Raw genomic sequence first — 22,961 nt, 5'->3', positions numbered from 1 at the left:
AAGAATCCAATATTGGTATTATTTGGGGCGAAACGCCTTATTTATAGACACAAAGGATGGAAAAAAAAGAGAAGATTGAAGTGAAACACAACAAAAGCGTATTACGTTACATGTCTGTATCGCTTATTCTTTTTCACAAGAAGCAGATAAATCCATTATCTCCTCTTATTTTCCCCTTTATTTATTTTCTAGGAGTGCCTGTCCATGCACATACATAAATGTGTGTGACTGTGTGTTGTACAAGCTTCTGTGGCTTACTGGACTGTAACTGGTACAGAGTGTCCCAGTGAGGTGAATTACAAACAACCAGGCACCTCTGATTTGTCACATTCACTTTGAGGGAGGCAGCAAGTGAATAACTCAACCTTTTCTATAAGCCATTCATCCCTCAAATAATACGATTCTAACCCTATTCTAGTTTCAACAAGTCCACTCCTTTTAACAAAAATCATCAAGTATCCAACTCTCAAAACACCACTCTTAGCAGGTTCTATCTGTGCTCATTTTTCTCACTGGGCTGTAGCCAAATCCCAAAGAGGCAGGAGTGTGCTCTCATGAATAAAACAAGATTACTGGATAATTATGTGTGGAGAGAGCTCGAGAAAGAAAGAGGTAGGGGGGAGTTCCCAGGAGTTACAAACTTAAACCGGCCCCTTTTTTCTTGTTCGATCCCTCTCAGCAGCTCAGTCCTTGTAGGGTATTCTCCAGGGATAAAGTTGTTAAGTAACGTGAAATGCAACAGAAAGACTGCATGTGTTTGTGCAGACAGTATGTTTTCAATGTGTCCTTTCGTGCAAAGTGCCAGTCTGACAGAAAGGTCACAAGAGGAGTTGATGTGGGTGTTAAAGGGCATTGTGAAGAATGACAGTTTATACGCGCACAATTTTACATGTTACATAACAAGAATCAGTCTGAGGGACACAGGCCAAAAGAGTGTGAGTGTGAATAAATGAATGTTTTCTGTGGAGTCACTCTCAGCTATTGTGAGAAATGTGTAAAGGAGGACCAGGAATGAGGAAATAGGGACGAGTCAAACTTGTAGCTTAGCTACTGTTCCCCAGATGTCAGCAGTCTAAATATTTTCATAACAGATACGTCCAGATCTACACACAGAAGAACTAGACGATAAAAAATGATATATAATTTTCAATTCAGTTATAATATTAGTGAAAATATGATGTGCACTGTAACATAAAATTAAAATGCTAACATTAGAGCTTGAGAATATGGAGCATGTGAGTGACAAATACAGTACAAATAGAGCCCTGTAATCAAGGTGTATCAGTCTCTGATGGCCCACTAAGCACTGTTTGTGTGTGTGTGTGTGTACCTCCTCCATGGCACTGATGAGATTCTGAGTTGATTTGCTGATGTCGCCCCCTATTGTGGTGGGTCCCCCTCCCTGATAGGAAGAATCTGGACCATCATGGCCAATCATTTCCACTGTGTAACTAGCTTTAGTTGGCCAACACAGCTGGTTGTGCATGACGAAGTACACAGTAAACACATACAAACCCTGCAAAAGAAAACAGAAGAAAATCAAAGGTGAGAACAGTGGCAGCATTTTTTTGTCTTTTTGCAGAACTTGGACCAAACAAGCCAGACATAAGATGGGTAACACTGCATCGTACCACATCATACTGCAGTCAGGATGCATTACAAATAAGAAATGCAATACTTATTGCACTAAAACATGAACTTCTTTTACATCATTATTAGCAGCAGCACCTCTTCCATCCATGATTAATGGAGAATTACTTCATAACTAGGCCATGACATCATTGGCACCCTAGTATTTCTGCTTCTACCACTTCCTTGTCATTATCAAATCCTATTGGTCAACAGCATCAGCATGTGAATTACCACAAAACACCGGCGTGCCGAATACCACATGGCCATCCCGTATTTCACAACACCCATCACTGGGCGATGACGGCAGCTGCAGACAAAGATGGAATGCACAAGAGTATGGGGCAACACAACCAGTTTATAGGTGCACTGCAAAACTGAGCATCCAGCTTGGAAAAAATTAGAAAGGAGGGCTGCAAGTAAGATAAAACACATGGAAATTTAGGTCATTGGCTATGCTTTATGTGTCTCTGCATTAATGTACCTGTGAGGGGAAGCGTGAATGAGCTTCGAAATGAGAAATTTATACTATATTCATTCAGAAATGGGACATTTTAGCTTTAGGGGCTAGAAGTTATGATACATAAAGTGTACTCTCATTGACTTTTGTTTGCATTTGCATCTGTGCATAAAGACAAGGAAGAAACTTAACCTCTCTTTTTAACGTCTCACATCAAACACTGAACAAAAGCATACACGCGTCTATTCATGTATGTATGGGTGTGTGTGCTGCTATCCATGTGGTTCCATCAGCATTGTGGGTGATTAGCACAGGTCATTAGCAGGCTGTGCAGCCTGAGGAACAGGCTTTACTGCCACAGGCCTGTTATGTAAGTGCTCCATAATCACTGGAGAGGCCACATCTTCGCAGGAAGGGCAGGGAAGGTGGTGGGGTAGAGAGAGGAGCAAAGACCATTAGCAGAAACATTTAGGGGCAATAATGAGAATATAACTGGATGAAGTGTATATACAGAGACAGGAAAGTAGAAAAGAAAAGCCAGAGCACGATAATATCTATGAAACAGGAATTTGAAAAGAAATAAAAGATAATGATGTTATTGTGTAATGCTAGTTTGAATCTGGATAACCTCTGCAATATTTCTTCCAATGCTAAGTGGGATGTTTAATGCTGCAAACAATTTTCTGTGCTCATAAAAGCAACAGATTTATTTCCCCTAAATCATAATTCTTTTCAGATTTTGCACAGATGACTCCGTATGTGCGGGCACTTGTGGGCCTGTGTCCTCTTTTTAGATAAGTGCAAAGGTTGAATGAGGAAGCGGGGGTGGAATTGAATTGTAATGGCACATGGTGCTGCTTTATGTCTGTGGATGTTTCTGACTGTGATGATACAATGAGGTATGGTTTACTGGCTGAGGTGCCCTTTCAAGAGGAGATAATGAGCGATGGTGCTGTGGAGATTTGATTATTGTCTTCTAATTCAATCTAATGTGATTTGGACTGAAACGGATCCAAAAAGAATAACACTGTGGTCTTTAGAATAAAAAGTCAAATTTTCCTTATTATCACTGCAAATACAGTTTGGCTTTATAAAGCACCATGCTGGAGACTTAAAGTCGCTTTCTATAAATGCAGTGCTATGTAACCAAAGTGTAATTGTGTTCTGCAACACAAACACAGTTGTGCACAGCTGTTACATCTGCAGCTGTTTAATAGTGTACAGAAATCACCTGATGGAAGGGTATAACACACATTAACAACACAAACATGGAAAATTACCTGATGGAAAATTCACAGCAGGAAGGAAACAACAACAACTGGTCTAGCAGAGGCCTATCAAAAATTCCAAACTCAAGGCAATGGAACAAAATGGAAAATGGCAGCATTAAAGACCTGAATAAACGATAACAGACTGTTGTGCATCTAAATAAGTATCTAGTGGAATTATAATATCTGTTTTGTTAATTTTAAACCTGTTCACACTGAGTGCAGCGACCCACATGATAAAGTGAAAAGAAAATGACCGTTCAGACTAGTTATCAAGTGAGTTCAGAACAGATGACATCAGGTCTAATCTAATCTGATCATATTAACACAAATTACTCCAACTGTACCCTTTTACAGATAAACAGGTGAGGTTTACTCCATAGAGCTGGGTCAGACAAGCCTGTTTACTGCTAACTAACGCCCTTGGAGACACTTTGGCTCTGGGGCTCTTTACCTGTTTGTTCCACTCTGATAAATCCTTTCTTATTGCAACTCTAGACCAAGACCAAATCCCAGAGGAGAGTGTTTTAGTCTCAGTTTTGAGCTTTCAATGTAGGAGGTAGAACTGAAAATCAATTACCACAGGCCTTTCCCAAAAGCTCTTTTAGAGAACTCTGAATTCAAATAGTTGGCTGCAAGGGTCAACTTGCCAGAATGTGTCCCTCCTGAAGCCAAGGTCAAAGTGAGAAGCAATCTATTAAGCTGGCATGAAGTCATTTAATGTTGTATTCCCTACTGGAGCTCATAAATAAGTGCTAAGTGCGACATCGACTGTTGGCTTTGACATCACTTCTCTTCATTAGTCACTGTGCCAGCGGGAGAAGTTTACTTTCGTGCAACACTGCTGTCTTTAGCATGTGGATGCCACATATCCCCATGGGTTACCACAGACCTCTTACGGTACACTTTACGAGCAGCCGGTGTCTCAGGGGACAACACAAGGGACCACAGATGTTTACAGACGAGACAAGAAAGAAAAGAATCTATTGTAATGAAGTCAACTTCCTGGAAAACTTTGAGTTGCTCAAGATGCAAGACATTCTAACCAAACTATCTCCCTGTGCCAGGAAGTTGGTTGAAATGGGCACACACTTCTGAAGCCCAGTACATTGGGATGGAGTAGTCACTTAGAAAGTCAACAAAACACCAACACACACATACACACATGCACTGTACCAGCCTGAATCACCTATTTTAAATGTGTAGTACCATTCAGAAAGTAGACTGTACCAGCCTCAAATCCCCATGTTTTCTTCTGGCATAGTGTATACAGTTCTGTTTCAGAGTGAGCAATGTTTTTCTAGAAGGTGATTTAGAGATTTGGGGATGCCAGGACAATGAACAACAAATAAGCACATCTGTCTCATTGGTACAGTGTATACAACAGGGTTGTAATACAGTACAACAGTAACTACTGTTGACATCTGTACTGTATTTGTTAATTGTATATATTAACAAATATATATGTAAAAAGTGAAAACAAGAAATGACGCATGCAAACAAATACATAGCAAATAATAATGAATAAATAATGAGCTCACCAGTAGGCAGTTAAAGATGATGTAGAGGATGAGCATCCACAGGTACCTGTAGCCCATATGGAGTCCTGCCCACAGCCAGATCAGAGAGATGAGCAGGAACAGGCAGAGGACAAGTGGCACCTCTGGAGAACAAGATAACAGAGAGATTTGAAAAACAATACTGCCACAAAAAAAAAAAAAAAAAAAATTAATTAAAACATACAGTATACAAAGTGATAGGCTTTTATCTGATTTACTGTAATGTAATAAATTGATAGTATGGCAAAGCTCATGGTACATTTTATCTATGTAACATACATGAGAACAATCATAATATCAGCTGTACTTTACAGTATATTAGTTACACATAAACACATAGGAACTCTTTAATGAACCTGTTCTCACTGTCACAATTCAACAGCAATTCAAATCCAAGAGCATATGTATCATTTAGTTTGTGCAAAAAAACTGAAGTTGATTTCAATAGGTGATCTTAATTAATCAAGCACTTTTCAGGAAATAGGCACGCCTCTCTCCATAGCTTGAGTTTGCACTCAGTAATTAGAAAGCCCTTAAGTAAATAATACCCTAAAACTACTCTCACATGCATAGGATGTTGTAATAGCAATAGCAAACATCAGTGTGACCTCACAAAACAAAAAAAATATTCAAATCGATCCTCTGTATTTGGACTGTGGACTTCTATTTTTTTCTAAACTGAGTTATACTACAGCAACTGGTGTCAGTGGTAACCCACTTTTTATCAAAGCTGCTGCAGCTCTTTCAGGCATACAATACATCGTACTACACAATCAGGGGTGAATAAAATCCCTCAGACTTTATCTATTAAAGTACAAACAGATACGTTTATATTTATTAAAATCATTGCTCCTTGTAATATTTATGATTCACAATGTCGGATCAAGAGAACAACCTCAGCGTCTAACTGACATATCCTAGTACATCAGGTTTATCAGTTCACGGAGCTGCTCTGTCAGCTGTAAAAAACAACAAAAAAAAAAGAACATTTTCTCTCCAGTGACTGGAACAATTAACTAGAGAACAAACAAATTTAGCCCTGCCAATCAGGAACAGACTGTGTCTTCTGTCAGTGTGAGTTATTACAACAGAGAGACAGGCCTGATAAATAAAGCAGTTCATTAATATCCAGCTTGCCTTCTTCAGGAGGAAATAGTAACGTAAAAGTTGCAGGTGTTGAAATGAGACACAAATGGCACATTTTAAACATATTTGGTGTGGTACTCATCAATGCACCGCTTGTTCAGTTTTATGTGTTAGAGGCACAAGGGTCACTTCACAGAAAGGAAAAAGGCATATTTGCAAGACTAGTCAAATTTGAGCACTGCCAGTAGAATATTTAAAACACACCCACATCACAAACACCACACCCAACTCGACTGTAATGGGTTAGAAAGACTGCTGGGATATTATCAACCATCAACATCAACATTATTCTGGTTTGTTAGCAGCAGCCCTTGTCTGATGAAATGATAGGATCCAGTCTAATAGTGAAGAAACTAGACATATTAAAAACTTAATCCTGGACCTAAATCATTAGGGGTTGGTTGTTGGCTAAAGGGTGAGTTGCAACCACACTGCATCTCTGCAGCTGCAATGAACTTACAATGGTGAGCACACTTGATGTGCATTTCCAATACTATAATATATAGTACTATATGATAATCCTCAGGCATCTAATTTCTGTGTGTATTCGAGTATTTTAATGTGTGTGTGTGTGTGTGTGTGTGTGTGTGTGGTGTGGATGGCCGAGTTGATAAAGCAGCTGAAATTAGTAGCCGTAAGTTTCATCTTGTGTGACTGAGAACATGATGGATCATTACGTTCAGTCACATTCTATGTGTTATATATCTACCATAAACTGGCCAGACAAAATAGTGCACAGGATGAATCTAATATATTACATAAATGGATTTAACCTCAACTGTACATTGACAAAAAATGCCGAGTTTTAAACTACCCTCCAAATTCAAAGGGAAGACGTACAAATTCAAAATGACACTGCTGAGTCTCTCGTTTTAGTCTACTGGTTGGGGTTATGTAGGACAGACTGTACAGTTCACTTCACAAGTAGGATGGAAACACAGGGCACAGTGCCCATGTTTGCACAAAAATCCCTCAGTGAGGTGCAACTTCCACCACCCTGACAGGTCTACTCTGCTCTGGCTTGTCCTCTTATCCTACTGCAGGTTTTCTCTGGCTCAGACCGATTAGACTTTTTTGCAGTGTATGATCTATTATCTTTATTTAACCAGTTAAAAATCAACTGAGTTGATTTTACAGTGGAGACCTGGCCAAAAAGAGCGGCAGTAGAGTTGAGTCTGATGGGACATACAAAAAAAGCAATGCAATAATAATATAGGGTGTGAATGCACAGAACTCAAAAATAAACTGAAAAAGCAGTAGTACAAAATAATTCTCAGTATTAAAATCAATATTTCCTTCTTTTCATTTTCTATCTCATGTGACTCCCTTTCCACTGGACTTATTTGTATTCTCCCAGTGCTGGTCACTTCAGCTGCATAAATACTTCAGTATTATTGTTTCACACTTTGCATCATGGGCTTTATGCTCATTGTGGACAGTCGATCTGTTTAATAAGACACTATATTAGCTTTTTTACCTTTTTCTGTCATCTCAAACTTTCCTCTGCTTGTACTTATAGCTTCAATAACTTTTTTCTCATTCTCTTACACTTCTATCTTGCACATCTGTCTCCATCTCGACCCTCCCTTGTTGGATTTTTCCAGCCATGTAAGTGCATTCCAGTCTGCAGACAGAGCAGCACTCCCACAGTAAGAACAGGCTCCCAGAGCCAAATTGGGGACTGACTGCAAAATGCTGAATGACTGACTGTTTGGCTTGATACCACTAAGAAGGAGCAGAAAGAGGTTTTCAGTAGTTACTGTATGTGTGTGAACTCGCATGAATGCATATAAGACTTTGCATAAACATGAGACTGTCTTGGCTCTCTGCTGGAGAGAATTATGTCATGGGTATTATTGGTTCTGCTGGTGCTAAGATGTATAAAACCGTCTTAACCCCCAGCGGTGCAATTTCTGTCTCAAACAATTTCTAATGATTTTTGCTGGATGTGGGGGAGCTACTTTTCTCCACAAGCCGGCAGGGTCCAGTTTACATCAGAGAGGCCTCCTGGTATGAGAAGACAAACTGTAGAAAGTGTTGGTTCAACAAAAACAGCTGGGCAGAAACCTAATGGTGCTGAAATTACTGTCACAGGGAGGTCAGCAGCTGTAATAACAACAAGCTGGAAAAAACATCCCATGCACAAGTAATGTGTGTGAACTAAGTAAAACCTACTCTGCAACTAAATCAAGCTTTAGTCACTTGTTCATGTCGATATTTCTCACGATCAAAGTGCAGTCAGGGAACACTTGGTGTGGACAATAACAGTTATTGTTTAAAAAGTCAGGTCACGAATGTAATGTCCAAACACACCTTGTGGGTCTGTGATAAGGCATAAAAGTGCGCTTTGATTGGCACTTTTGTGTTTTTTGTCTTGTTTCTTTTATTGTTTTTCTCCATATATAGAGAACAGCGGCAGAGTTCTAATCTTTGCTGAGGTTTCAGGAACCCTATATGTCTGCAGGTAGGGACGAACATACGGGCACACGCTGCAACGCTTACACTGACGTCAGAAGTCCTGCTTTATCTCACTTGTCGCTCTGCACGCACACAAGACACACAAAGAGTAGCTCTCATGCAGTACGGAATTTAAAAATATTCAAATGGCAGTAGGTATCCCACAGCTTCTACACAAATCTCAAGGCAGAAGAGAACGTCAAGGGGATGCTCACTGTTAGATTTATGATGGTGATGAGAGCCGTCATTTCGCTCTAAGGTTTTTATTATCTCCATTGTCTAGGCTTGAGTCTGTCATTGGAAAACCAATAAATCCAGATCACACTGGATTCATGAAAAGGCATCTGTCTTCTGATAATGTAAGACGTATATAAACCCTCTCCTTGTGCTTGTCTGTTTTTGGATGCTTTAAAGCGCTTTATTTATGGACAGTTGTTAAAGAATTCAATTTTTATGTGAATTCATACGTATCATACGTATCTTCATCTGAAAGAAAGGTTGTATAGAACAACTCTGTTTTGGAACAATAATGACCTTTAGAGGGAAGCAGTGATGGTGGCAGGGTAGGATGGGAACAGGTGTTTGGTCCAATAAGGGTTAAAATCAAAACAGAAAATGCATCTCGACTTGTAAGATAACTAAACTTCAACATTGTCAAAAAAGATTTTTATCATGTTTGTGTACATATTACAGGTCTGAAACTGCGCACGGTTGCTTTTAAGCCAACAAACTGTAGATAACTCCAGGGAACAAGCAGAGGCGTAGCCTGTGTTTAGAACAATATAACAGACTGTTCCTTCACTTTCTCCAATGGACTATGGATATCTTGAGACAAAGCCAATTCTTATATATTACAGAGGAGTAGTACACTGTCCAAAAACAGCAATAAAGAAAAATGAAAGAAAATTCGAATCAGTCCATACTGTTTGTGTGCATGTTGTGTTCATGCTCTGCCCATCTAGATAAGTGGTTGTATTGAGTCATTATGTGTCCAGAGAAACACTAAAGGTGCAACCAACACTGTCAGATCACTGCCCGAATTTTGAAAAACAATGGTTCTGTCCAATTTTGTGCTCTGAATTCATTTAAATTCCCATTCATGTGCAGCTTTTTCACAGTGCAGCTGTTCTACACAAAGGTGGGCATACATATTCACACCTCTAAGGACAATCCTCTGTGCTTGTGTGTGCTGCTGAAACGCTGCTGTGCTGACTGCTTCCTTTCTACCTTTCTACCTTCGTCATTCAACATACAGTATTATCCTCTGTGTCTGCACCCCCTAAACCCATCCTGTCTGCTCTTAATTTCTGCTGTACACACTTTCCCCCATGGAAAAATGCTCACACAGGCTGAGCTTTAGCCTTATCCTGGTTTGTGCTGTTTTGGTTTCCAACAATGCTTCAGAGGCCAAGCAAAGGTTGCAGGACAAGCTGCTCACCAGCCAAAAGACACAAATTCAGGCTTTGCTTTGTCATCTGAGGGTCTTGACTGAGCAAAACAAACTAAACCCTCCTGATTCTTACCGATGGCCACTGATTAGAGCTATGACACTGTGGCTGACTGCACTGACTTAATTCATACTGACCATAAGTCTACGACAACTATTATAAGAAGGTTACGTAATCCACAAATTCAAGGTTGTTTGCACACATCTTACTACACTGCAGTGAGTATATTTAGTGTTTACACCAAGATGTGGTAGGAAGAGTCAGCAAATGTGGTCTGAACCCAAAACAACCATTATCCTTCTCAAATGGTGTTTGAAACTATATTAAGTTCTGGAAATCATTGTATTAAATCAAATAAGTACAATGGCTGAATACAAATGAGTCGGTTGGCAGCATCATTTCATTCACACAAGGTCAGATGTTAATAATATTTAGCTTCTGTTGAGTTTCTGTATTATGTAAGCTGAACAAAATAGGTGCCAAAAATGGGAATGGATGCAGTCCAGTCTCTGAGAGCATCCTGGCAGCAGCTTGCTTTTTTAAAGCATTTATTTGTGAGCATTAAAGAGATGTACTGAGTGTGCACATTTACAAAGTCATGCTTACACACACACATGCATGTTTGTGTACTTATTCACACATTTTCTGTGTTGTACCTGTGCTGTTGGTGCGTCCGCGATAAATGTCGTCATAGGCCCTCCACTGCTGAGTGACCTGGTAGGCATGGATGAAAACGACCACCACTGTCACCAGACAGATGAGAGGCACCAGCACCGCCGTGCACAGAGCTGCATAAATGTTTGGGATAAAGCACCTAGAGAAGGGATGGACAGAAAATGAGTAACTGTTTTTTTTCTAAGCGTATTTTAAGTAATCTCTGGAAAATTGAAACATATTACATGGTTTTACTGCATTACATTTACTCCATTTAAGTCTTTGTTTCTTCAAGTTTGACTTAAAGGATCGGTCTGGTGAGACCTCTTATCCTGGCTAAGACTCACAGCAGTTGCTCAACAGCAGCTTTTGCCTTCAGCAAGTCTCCATTTTTAAGTCTCCTGAACAGCTAGGTCACTCTGCAAGGGTGGGATAGAATCTCGGGCCAAAGATGCTTAAAAAATAAAAACAAATAACCTTTATACTAATACTAAAATACTAAAAGCACTTTTGTTAAGATTGTTTTGTTATTGAACAAGATCTATTTGTTTCTCATTCTCTGTTTTCCTGGGAAATCCAACAGTAATAACCAGTTCATGTCAATCAGTTTTGTGTTGCCTTAAAGAAAACTGAGTGAAATATTTTCCTCTGGGAAAATCAACATCCTCCTATAAAATGTAACTGCCAAATAATGATCAAAACACTCATGTGACTTTGCCCTTTTCACAAAACAAGCTCAGAGCATGATGTGGTGGGAGCGTATAATACAGACAGAACCTCCCACAGGCTTGGGTAATGGTAGTAAAATAACTGGAGCTATGCTAGCCATAACATAATATGAGGTATGCCAAATAAAGCACTACAGCTTGTTCCTGCAAGACTATGACAGTGTGAACAGACTGAAATTATAGATATTTGCACTACTGTGGCCTTGTAAGCAGATGAGACCCTACTGTAATGAAAGTCTCACAGGAAAGTGAAATACCAGTGATTTTTGTCATGGATTAGGCAGGCAGGCATCCATTTCTCTAGGTTTGTAGAGAGGAAACGAAGTAATGATTTTTGTGGAGGATTTTCTCACATATGCTGCTGGGATTCTCCTTTCATTTCATAGAATGGTTATACAGCAGCCAAACTAACCATGAATCAGATAACAGCGTTAGTATTAGTAGGCTGCATTTTATTAAAATTTAAATCGAATCCAAATTGCAGTGATGTGATTGACTGCTTAAGCAAATGCCAACTGGATGATACATCTGTTGTGAATTTTTTATGATCACATCTGCTATTGAGTAAAGCTAATGAGTAATAAATGGAAGAGGTCAACATATTGTTTCAAGTAATCAACATGAAATTCAGTAAAGTTAAGGCTTAAGTGTGACCCCCAGAGGTAGACGATCACTGTAAGATTATTTAACTCCTATGTTCCACAACAGGTGTATATTTATGTGTCTGTATGTGTGTTACATATACACAGCAGAAATACATACAATGACATTACAAATACAATGTATACTGTATAATAGACTGACACAGTGACAGCTGTTTGTATGTAGGCAGGGTGAAATCTAAGACAGCCTCGATGTTGAGAAAACAAGAGCCCTGTATACGCTGATGAGGAGAGGGAGAGAGGAATTAATTCAAAGCTGCCTCCTACCCTGACGGAGGAAGATATGCTTCCTAGGGAACTGAATACTCCTCTGTTTCATTAAATCTCTCATGTATACGCTCACTGTGTGACACCCACCCACCCATAGGAAGCCACACTCACTTGATCCCAAGGATAACAGCCACACCTAAGACACCACTGGCTAATTTTAGGGTTCTAACTTCATCAGTGTTTGTTCAGCCATCTCTCTCTCTCTCTCGCTCACCCACCCACCCACACACCCACACACCCACACACCCACACACCCACACACCCACCCACACACCCACACACCCACACACGAACACACGAACACACGAACACACACGCACACCTGATTAAGGTTTTGTGATCGCAGTGATCTCATCTGTTCTAGGATTCAGGTACCCTATTCAGGTACTCTATTCAGAGGTGGCAAAAGGTTGTTTTTTTTTTTTTACCTAACACACCCACACACAACCACTTAGTATTTAAGGTTTCTCTCTTCCTCTCTACACCCTGCTCTGTAAAAGCCTCCACCTCTAAGGTAAAGACAGAAGTTTCTATGTGGGGAGACGCATGCAAACACTGAAACTCATTTATTCATTCATTGACTAGATTGGGCAAGCTGCCTCCTCACATGATGTCACTGGCTCAGGTGTTTTCTGTTTGCTCTGGTCTGGAATCAAATTTCGGTAAGTCTAAAAAAGAAGCTGAGGTGACCATGACTGAATCAGATTGGATAAAAAAAAAAAAATAAAAAAAAAACACTCATGAGTTCTCTTATGAAAATACATTACGTTACTGGCTACTGGTCTATTTTAGCTCTTCATCAGTTCTAAAGACAACTTCTGTATGTATTTGTGTTTTGCACTCTACACTCACACATCTCCTTGCACCAGCCCGTATACATTATGTATGGTCCATCCGAAGCCGCCAAGCAAGACGATGACCAGGACGATGATGACCAGAGCAGGAAGTCCCCAGCCCAACAAGAAGTAGAGCAGGTATCGACGTTCTGTGTGTTCGTCATTCATCACCAGCACTTGCCAAAAGTTCACTGCCTGTTGGCACAGAGAAAAACAGATAAACAGATATGTGTCCAGCATCCCTTCATGGACTGTATAATGGTTCTCTTACATCTATAGCAACCCAATAATGTTGTGAATAAAAGGCACAATATTTGGACTTAAGGTGGATCTTCTTATCACAGCAACAATAGATATGTCTGCTTTGTAATCTAGAAGGCTTTGGTTCATCTGATACACTAAACCCTCCATTGTTACATAAGCAGCTTCTCTGAACACTTTGCAACACAGACATAATGTCTTATCGCTGTGTGAGGACCTCAGCAGACAACATATCTATTCATTTTGTGTTGTGCACGGGTGAAGTTTAACTTTAAACTTTTCTTTAAAGTTAAACTCAAGGGCAAAACAAAGTAGCTGTCCATTTTCCAGTCTAAGCTGTAGTCCAGGGTTACAAATTAATGATATTTGCTCTGTTACTAATTAAGACCAAAACCCTTAAAACCAACGATTTAAGCTTTATCAGAAAACAGATATACAGCTGCTCACCACCTATAATGAACAACAACTGATGATGTTTGAGACCGTCCATCTGTCTGCAAACACTTAAGTACGACATTTGCACAGATGATACCATGATGCAACTAATGACATGAGGTTAGACCACAGATACCGTAACTCTGGTCTCCTCTATAACCATAGTATAACCACTGACTGTGCTGAGGTGTTGCCTCTGCAGTGGCTGGATCTCTGTCTGACAGCATAAGAACAAAGCAATGTGTTGTAGGCAAGTTTGATTTTATTTGACAAATAAATTATTCTTCCGCTCCAATATTCTTCTAGTGAACAGAATTTGTAGTTGTTCATTACAGTATTAAAAAGTGACGAAGTATAAAAGTTTAACAACAACATGAATTTCCAAAAACAATGTCTTAGTTATTCTAGACAATAAGTAGAGCTTGTAGTGAAATACTTTTTATAAAAAGAGACACTCCTGTGAAAATGGTCAATAGTGCAGAACTATATATTCTGTGGATAATTTATATTGTATCAGGGAAGGACCAGAAACCCAAGACCAGAATCGTTGGATACTGTGATGCAATTAGTGGCACTTTTGGAAAAGTCACCAGTGTGTCTGGTCACATGACATGCTCACTGACTAGCTAGACTTGTGGCCACTTTTTCAATCATCCTAATCACATTTTGTCTGGTAGTAAAAACACTAGCAGGTACTGTCTAACTACAAAGATGTGAATTTGGGACCATGGATGATGATTTGCCTGGCTAACTAGCACTGTGCTTCATATCAGAAGCACAATATACAGTAGGACTACAGCAGGTCTCCCTGTACAGTATTATGTAATGTATTATGTATTCAGCTTCTCAGTAAGTTGAAATGGCTTGTACAAACCTCCGCAGACAAGAAAAAGCTGGTCTGAAGAGAAATAAATTATGGGCCATTTTTTTGTTTTGGAATTCTGTCAGCACATCTTCTCCCAACCAACTATTAGATGTGCACATCCTCACAAAAACACACACAAACACGTATTGATTTAAAGCTTCTTCATAGTCTGAGATAGATTGCTGGCACCCATTCATATCAGCCACTTAGCTGAAAGCAATTTTTTGGTTAGGGAGGTGAAATGAGTGATAAGACATTGCCGAGACTGACACTGAGATGTCAGATAAGACAAAAGGGTTTTAGTGCCACATATCAATAAAAGCAATATTTTCATTGTCAGCTGCTATACAGAAAAGCTTCCTGGTAGGGTTGGTAAAGAACCAAGGCAGTTTAAGAAAACTTAAGCCCATTTAAGTGAGTGTATGAATAAAGAGCAGAAATCCTAAATGATTTTTTTTTCTCCAAGCTACATCCTGCTGTAATGATTCATAGTTTATGTTTCCCCCACTAAATCATATCAACTCTGCTACCATACTAACTACTACCATGTGTGTCTCAACACTCTTTGTACGTCAAAACACTTTGGATCTCATTGCTAATTCTCATTATTCAAATTCTAGCACCACATAAAAGCCTTTGGTCTAAGCCGCTACCCCTTAATAAATCTCAGGTCATCTGGTAACCATTTTTATACGCACAAACATTTTACCAGCATACATTCAGCACGTACAACGCTGTGTGGGCCCACTGGCCTCCAATATCTTATTCAAAGAGCTAATCTTATAATGCTCCACTAATAACCATATGTATGCCAGGAGAGATCATATCCACTACAAAAACAATGAATATTTTCATTTACGTCACACATTGAGGAGACTGAGCAGTTATGGAAACAAAACAAGAGAATTGCACAAGAGCAGGAATAACTGGGACGAAAAAACAGGGAAGATGAGGAAGTTCATGTGGGGACAGGTCTCCTCGGGATACTGGTCTGGTACAATACATTCTGGTTGAATATGTGGACCATGATTATGTGGTTGAACTGAGCTTAACCCCACCCCACAACTCGAACACATTCTTGTTATCTGAAGCATGGTTGCACACAGACAAAGTTTGACAAGGCTTTGAGTTATGACAGAAACGGATCACATTTTCCTCCATAAAATGTGAAACACTGTTCAAACCTGAGCTTTCACTACAGTTGTCATTATGCAATCAGCTACCACAAAGTAAGGTAACTTACAGTGATTTCTAAAAGAAATGTGTACAACAAAAACAGTAAATATAAGCAAAACATGAATTGATCAAGGAAAACATTGAAGTGTTTGAATAAAGTTAATACGTTTGTTTCACTACAGTGAAGTGTTCGGGCGGATCAACTGAAGTAAAGGATCTATCCCTGGGGCAGCATTTGCTTTTAGAGGGGCTGATGAAGTGTCCCAGGCTATGTTCACCACATTCCTGTGCTCTCACAGCAGGTCAAAAGTCATCTATAGTCTCTCTTAAGGATTAAAATTGACTTAGGCAAGACTCACCACTGGCAGCTAGAACTTTTCTTGGCAGTCATCTGATATATGTTTCTAGCTGTATTAACAAAAAGCAACATTTAGGTGTTTAGGATGTGAAATAAATCAAATGTTAGATGCAAATCAAGCCTCAATATCTTCAAGTCAGGACTTCGTCTGGGCAGCTTTGCTCTTAGTAGTGATGACACAAAAGAGAGCAAACAAACTAGAGGCCAAATGGCTTCTGGGGTGAGGTGTTGCTAAATGTTACCAGTCAAAGGTCAAAGGTCACTTCATGCAGCATTCTTATACCTTCATCTTGCTCCCTCCAGTGAAAACTTGCCTAAGCCCACACAGTGTAGGAATGACATTTCACATGCCTCAGGTTGAGAACAGCCTGTTAGATGAGGAAAATGAGCAGGAACATTTTATTACCCTTACACTACAGTAACTACCATCAGGGGCCCCTGACATCTAAGGGGATTCATAATAATATCCAATATTCAATATGTAGGTTTACTGCTACAAGCTGCTGAAGTTAAGCACAGATTCAAATGGGTCTAGTGTTGTTTGTCCACCAGGAATTACCTGTATGAGCATCCAAAAGAACTGACAGAGGTGGAAATAGTGAGAGAAGAGACCCAAAGCAGCACAGCTGTCCTCTGAGAACATCCGACCACGGAAAACTGACACCAGGAAACAGATCTGGAGAGAAAGAGAGAAAAAGACCAAATGAAGTTCTCTTTAGAGAACATGGTGACATTTAGTATGATTACATGGTACAAACACACAGGTGCAGTATCAGCAGGTCATATTGCACATGTTGCTTGTTTTGTTGTCTGTACAATTTTAAAGGAGACAGCTGGATTCATATAGCCCCCACACCCCACACCCTCAAAAGAGAGACGCCATATCCTGCAGACCTGTTACATCACCATGCAGCAAACTGTGCAGGCAAAAGCAAAAACAAAAACACCAACAACATAAAAACAGCACTGACAAACATGTACTTGTATATCATCCTACACACAAAAGATTTGTACAAACGTGTGGGTGTTGACCTTCTCCAAATAATGAAATAAGGAGCATTGAAGAATCACTGCAGAAAACAGACTGTGATAAGTGTTTGTATCTGTATGCAGTGTGTGTGTGTGTGTGTGTGTATGAGAGAGAGAGAGAGAGAGAGAGAGAAAGAGAGAGGGAGAGAAACGGTGAGTGGGTTTTGGAGGCAGGAATGCATAGAGGCCAAAATTCAATTTGTAACACTGAATGCAGGAATGTGTGGAAAACCCATGAGGGCAGCAGAAAATACTGCTACTCTGCTGTCCATCAGTGAGCTTCATTAACCTCTGGCACTGACAGAGTGTGGTGCCAAAGCAGGCGGGCGATCGTTACACAACCCGCAGCCTGCTGGCCTGCTGCCAGCACCACGGAGCAGAAGGAGCATGAATGGAAGTGTGCAGGAGTCAAAGGACATGGGGAGAATGATAACTTAACTTATTGGCAAATGTTACTTAGCTTATAGTCATTACACTGAGCATTCAGGGACACACAGTACAGTGGATTAGCAGACACAAATTCAGGTAAAATCCAGGTAAAGAGGACGGTTTCTGCTTAATTATAGTTGTGCACCATTTTAGCCTCCACATACAATAATCTTCGCCGTAACCTTAAGAGTAATTTGATTTGACAAAACAGTGCTGAGTAATTTGCTCTGAACTAAGAGGAGATGAACTCTTTGCATCTCCAAAACAAGCTAATGTATATGGTTGGTGCCACCCTATGGTTTCACAAGACTCTATAGTAACCAGGTAAATATGCAAGGTGAGCTGTGACATGACCTGTTAGACCAGACACACACACAAAGCTTATGTTTGTGTGACTTGTTTTCTGCAGACGTTACTCCTATAATGGTTTTAAGTGACATGACTGTTGGACGACACAGCTACCTGAGTGGGGTGATGTCAGCAGTCACTTCTCAAGTGTTTTTCTCCTCTGCAGTATTTCCACTGAAGTTCTTTTTGGTAGTTTTCCCCAACCACTGTCCTATTTCATTACAGTTTGAAAACCCATCTGAAAAAAAAAACCCTAAATGACCATTCAAGGATTTTCCAGCTCTTACCAACCCTCTCTTCATCCTCCTGTTGAATAAGGGGAAAAGCCAGGGCATTTAAAAAAACACAAGTCATGAGTCACTTTCCCATCTATGCTCCAAGCCCTGCAGGGTGTGAGTGGGAGGGATGGCACAGGAAGGAAACTGGTGCCTGAACTGCCTGGAATCGTGCCTGAGTGGAGGAACTGTTCAGGTAGCTCATGGGAACAAGAATTATGTGGCAGGTTGTGAGGTTTTGGCAGAGCACAAGCCTCATTTCAAAGGCACAGTGTGACACACCATATATCATCAAAAGAAAAACAATGGGAAACTGTCAAGCAAGATATATTAAATAAACTGCAGGATGCTAGAGACATCAAAAGCAAACATGTAATATATACACACATTTGTTTCAATACAAAGGGCTCTAATTTTGTGAAATCAGGCATTTGTCATAGACAAGTGGGATAAACAAACGGGATGGCAGTGCATTTTAGGTGCTTCTGCAGTTGTGTGCCCCTACGGCACACGCAGAATTGGAGTGGAATAATTATCAGTGGTTGTACAAGGGACTAACAACACTCACTACTGATCACTTTGGCTCGGCTCATCAGCTTTAATGATGATTTGGTTTCACTGAAACTAAATTTGGATTTAGGCAACACTATTACAACACCGGTCTAAGACTTAACATGCCACAGCTTTGAGTAATGCAACCACACAAAATGACTGCAGCTTTTGTGGCGAACCCTTAATAGGCACAGGGATCACTATTGAACCACTAAAAGCACTGACCTGTAATGAAACAATGACGTAACAGGTAGAGCAAAGTGGCCTTCTAGGGAAGGGAGGACATCATGTTTAGAAGAGACAGTGTGTGTGTATGCGTGCATCAACCCCTGGTTCTACTGACCTGACCTTCCTCATGACCCAGATCCTGGTCCCCACCCTGAAAATCCCTAAAAATTAGGGTAGCGACTTGTTTTAAGGTTAGGATTAAGGGTTAGGTACAAGGAAGTAGTGATTAAGGTTAAAGTTTTCTGGAATGAACAGAAATTTGATTTTGTATGTGTGTGTGTTTGTGTGTGCGCAGTGGTATGAATACACTCTGTACTTGACTCAGGTCAAAGATAGAAACTAGGCAAACTGGTGCAATGAACCAGATTAGCTGAGTCAACAGGTAGATCAATCAATTTTGTCTGATTAGAACCTGTCTGGTCATGATCTGCCTTGTCAACAGGTCTGAAAATAAGTTGCTAAATACACAGGTGCACACACACACACATATGAATTTTAGCTGAATGTTTTTTTATTTTTGTTTTAGTACATAATACTCCATAGTTACTAATGACTAAGGTTTGGCTATTATACCACACTTCATGTAATATGACATACATAGCAAGAGAGGGCATACAACTGTATAGAAAAGAAAAAGTTATTTAAACTACTGAGGATTTAATGTTTCTACATATGTAGTTGACTTTCTTATTTGTGACAGTAGAAGAGAGGCTGGTAGAGTGGACATACTATAGACACACACATTTCAGTGTAGTTCCTACACCTGTTGCTTGCACTCTGTTGAAGACAGAACACAGCTCCATGTTAAAACTGAAATCAGACGTAACTAGAAATCTATGCTACACGGATAGGATTGCTATGGGTAAGATCTTTGTAGAGGCCTATTAAATGGGATTAACTAAGTAAGCAATAGGTCTGTTGTGAAAATAAAAAGTTGATGTCAGGACTATTGTAATGATGACCTGTCACAGGAACGGAAAAAAGCCGGTGGCTGTAGACGTGGAGCTTATAAAAGCAGTTTCTATTTGTCCAAAAGTTTTCCCTTTTGTGGGAGATACCTGTCTAGAGCCTCAGGCTGCAGAGTTATATATTTATTGTGCAGTCACTCCCAGTCTCTGCTTTGAATGTCAGTGCCGTGTATGTTAGGCGCGTGCTTGTGTGCTCTCATGTCTGGTAAAACAGGAACCAAAGCTCATACTCGTAATGCTTTATCATTAAACATAGTCAACATATCAAGGTTTCTATCTCACTCACATGATTTAGTGCCAGAGACGAAATACAACACAGTAAAGCTTACACAGAAAGAGAAAGATTCCTGTAAGAGAGAGAGAGGGAGAGGTCATGAAAAGCTTTGAAGAGTCCAGAAAAATACAGCTCTTCTTGTACAAAATGTTTTTGTGGCCTTGTTATGATGTCCAAGACCTTAAGTCTGAACTACTCGTCCCTCTGCTTCAGTAAATGTCCAATAGGAGCCTTTGCTTTTTGGCCCTGAAGCATCAAGGAGTGTATTTTTGCTGATGTTGTATTTGTTCCAGATCTACTGTCATCTTTGGAATTACTCTACTTATCATTTGAAAAGATGTAACCTCACTTTGATATAATAACCAGATCTGAAGCAAGTGTTTCGTTTGCTTACCAAACTTATCTTGGGAGTGGTAAATGATACAGCCGCTAAAAGCAAACTGGCATAACAGCAAATTGCCAGTCTGAAAGTGTAACAGAAACATTTGCAGCATGCAAACAGGTGCACTAACACAAAAGAAAGCAAAATACAAATTAGTGCAAAATACAATGATTGTCATTATCTTATCAAAGGAGATCAGAGAAATGCTGCAACAGCTGCATCTGCATTGAGGAAACATAATATTTGGGTGCAGCTACTGGTGGCTGCAGCTCTCATCCTCCTCGTAAGGTCTGCTGCTGATCGATAGCCCTGTGTGCTGATACTAAATGTACCAATGGGGCTAAAAATAGCATCTTCCTGATGCATTACATCACTGAGGCAATAGGACTTTAGCTGTCTGCCTGCCAGACTATCCATCTAGACTCATGTCCATAGCACTTACCCCCACCTCCCCCCCAATTCCATCTTTGCCTTCTACCCCCAAACTCCCTCTCTCATCCTCTGCTCCACCCTTCATCTCATCTCCCCCTCCTCCTCTTCCTTTCTCCTTCACCTCCCCCCTTCTCTCTAACAGCTACCGGTCTGATCTAGCTGGTTCCAGCCTCAGCCTGCACCCTGGGTGTTTCCTCTTATGCCTTTGTTCAGAAAGTGATAAAGCAACAGAAAGAAAGAGGAAGAGAAATATGAGCTTTTCAATCAGTCTTCACCCTCCCTCCATCATGTTCTCACTGAAACTATCACTCCCTATCATGCAACCGAAGTCCTCTCATCACTTATCCACAGCTAAGAAATTGTTCTAGTAAGCTGGTCATATGAGGATGGTGGATGGTTGATTGCTGGTTTAGTGGGCCAATGTGTGTGTGTATGTGTGTGTGTGTGTGTGGAGAAGGAGGTTGGGATGAGAATAGTGTTTTAACATTTGTTGAGAAAACATGTGAGGATGTTAAAATGAAAATGTGTGAGCAGCCTGCATCACATCTGACATGAAAAATGAGTGTATAATGTCCCATTTTGAGAGCCACTGTTACTGCATTTTTGATACGTTGTGCGTCGCTGTACACTCCTCCAACATACTGACCCCTAGAAGTAAAGTTCTGATTTCCCAACAAAGATCATTCTGTCTGTGCTTTGTTGCAGGAATAGCATGCCGTGTATCTAAGGATAGACAGAAGAAGTAAAGTTCACTTGTGTTTTGAGTTGAACCTTGAGCTGAAGCTTTGTTGCTGAGCCAGCTGTTGTCAAATAAACACCCACCCACCCTTTGGTCTTGTTCACATCCAAACAACCACAACACTGCATCCACACTTGCTTACGTGAGCACAATACAGTCATAGTGTGTCTACGTGTTCATGCGACGCAGGAAGGGCTGATATCAAGAGCTTTTACCACGTATTCTGGGAATGATTTGATTTTTTTCCAGAATAAACAAAACGCTGCGAGGCTGTAGGATTTTTAATGTGATCATGTGTGACACAGCATTAGGGGACTGTAAGTCCTTTGAAGAATATGAGGCATATAAAACAACCTCAAACACTGTCAGGAAGTTTACAGCGTCAGTGTTATTTTTTAAAGTCTAGGGAATGCAGAATGTTTATTGTTTTATGTAGTCCGAACATTCAGATTCAAGATTTTCATACAAAGCCCTTTGTATTACTGATTTATTGTATTACAAATCATTTCATATTTAAAAAAAATCTTAGTGGGCTTGACTAAATCTAATGGTAATATGGGTCAGTTCATATTTAGTGGAAATATGTGGACACACACTCAGTGTTGTGCTGTTGCTTTATCTCCCACCACTGCTCATGCAGAGGCCCGCAGTCATGCTACCTCTTCCATATAGGCAATCTAAGCACATTAGCTGCATTCCTGCAGGCCTCATTACTTTTCATCCATTCACACTTCAGTCAAAGAGTGTCTGCTGCTGGAAACCTGCAGCTCATTTTGATCACAACAGGAGTTTTTGAATTTCCTTCCTCAACATCTGGTGTCAACCAGCCTGGAGATCAGACAGAAAACTCTTTTGGACTGCAAGGCATGAGACACGTGCACACATGGATTCATATGCACACACAGCTATGAAAACACTCTAACCAGCTGCTCAAGGTCAGCTCCCTAAACACAAACACTTAGTGGGTCTACTTTGCTCTACCACAAACCTCTGTGTGTGCATGTACTGTGTGTGCCTTAGTGCATTCAGTTTAGTGACTGTTGTGCTTTAACCACATGCTATTGCAAAACATCATGAAAACATTAAGTACATT

General features: G+C 40.2%; 1 protein-coding gene across 2 annotated transcripts in view; it reads right to left on the bottom strand.

Annotated features, from left to right (window-relative positions):
* The window catches only part of adgrv1 (adhesion G protein-coupled receptor V1), an 87,891-nt gene that overhangs the window by 4,369 nt on the left and 60,561 nt on the right, over positions 1-22,961 (bottom strand). For both annotated transcript variants that reach the window (XM_026321575.1, XM_026321576.1), the window contains exons 88-92: positions 16,772-16,888; positions 13,134-13,312; positions 10,624-10,781; positions 4,899-5,020; positions 1,331-1,516 (exon numbers count right to left, since the gene is read on the bottom strand). In XM_026321575.1, the coding sequence (XP_026177360.1) occupies positions 1,331-1,516; positions 4,899-5,020; positions 10,624-10,781; positions 13,134-13,312; positions 16,772-16,888 (762 nt within the window). The remainder of the gene's footprint in view (positions 1-1,330; positions 1,517-4,898; positions 5,021-10,623; positions 10,782-13,133; positions 13,313-16,771; positions 16,889-22,961) is intronic.

Source organism: Mastacembelus armatus, chromosome 9, assembly GCF_900324485.2.
Source record: "Mastacembelus armatus chromosome 9, fMasArm1.2, whole genome shotgun sequence".
NCBI lineage: Eukaryota > Metazoa > Chordata > Actinopteri > Synbranchiformes > Mastacembelidae > Mastacembelus > Mastacembelus armatus.
Note: the sequence above shows the minus strand (reverse complement) of the source record. Positions and strands in the feature narration are given on the sequence as shown.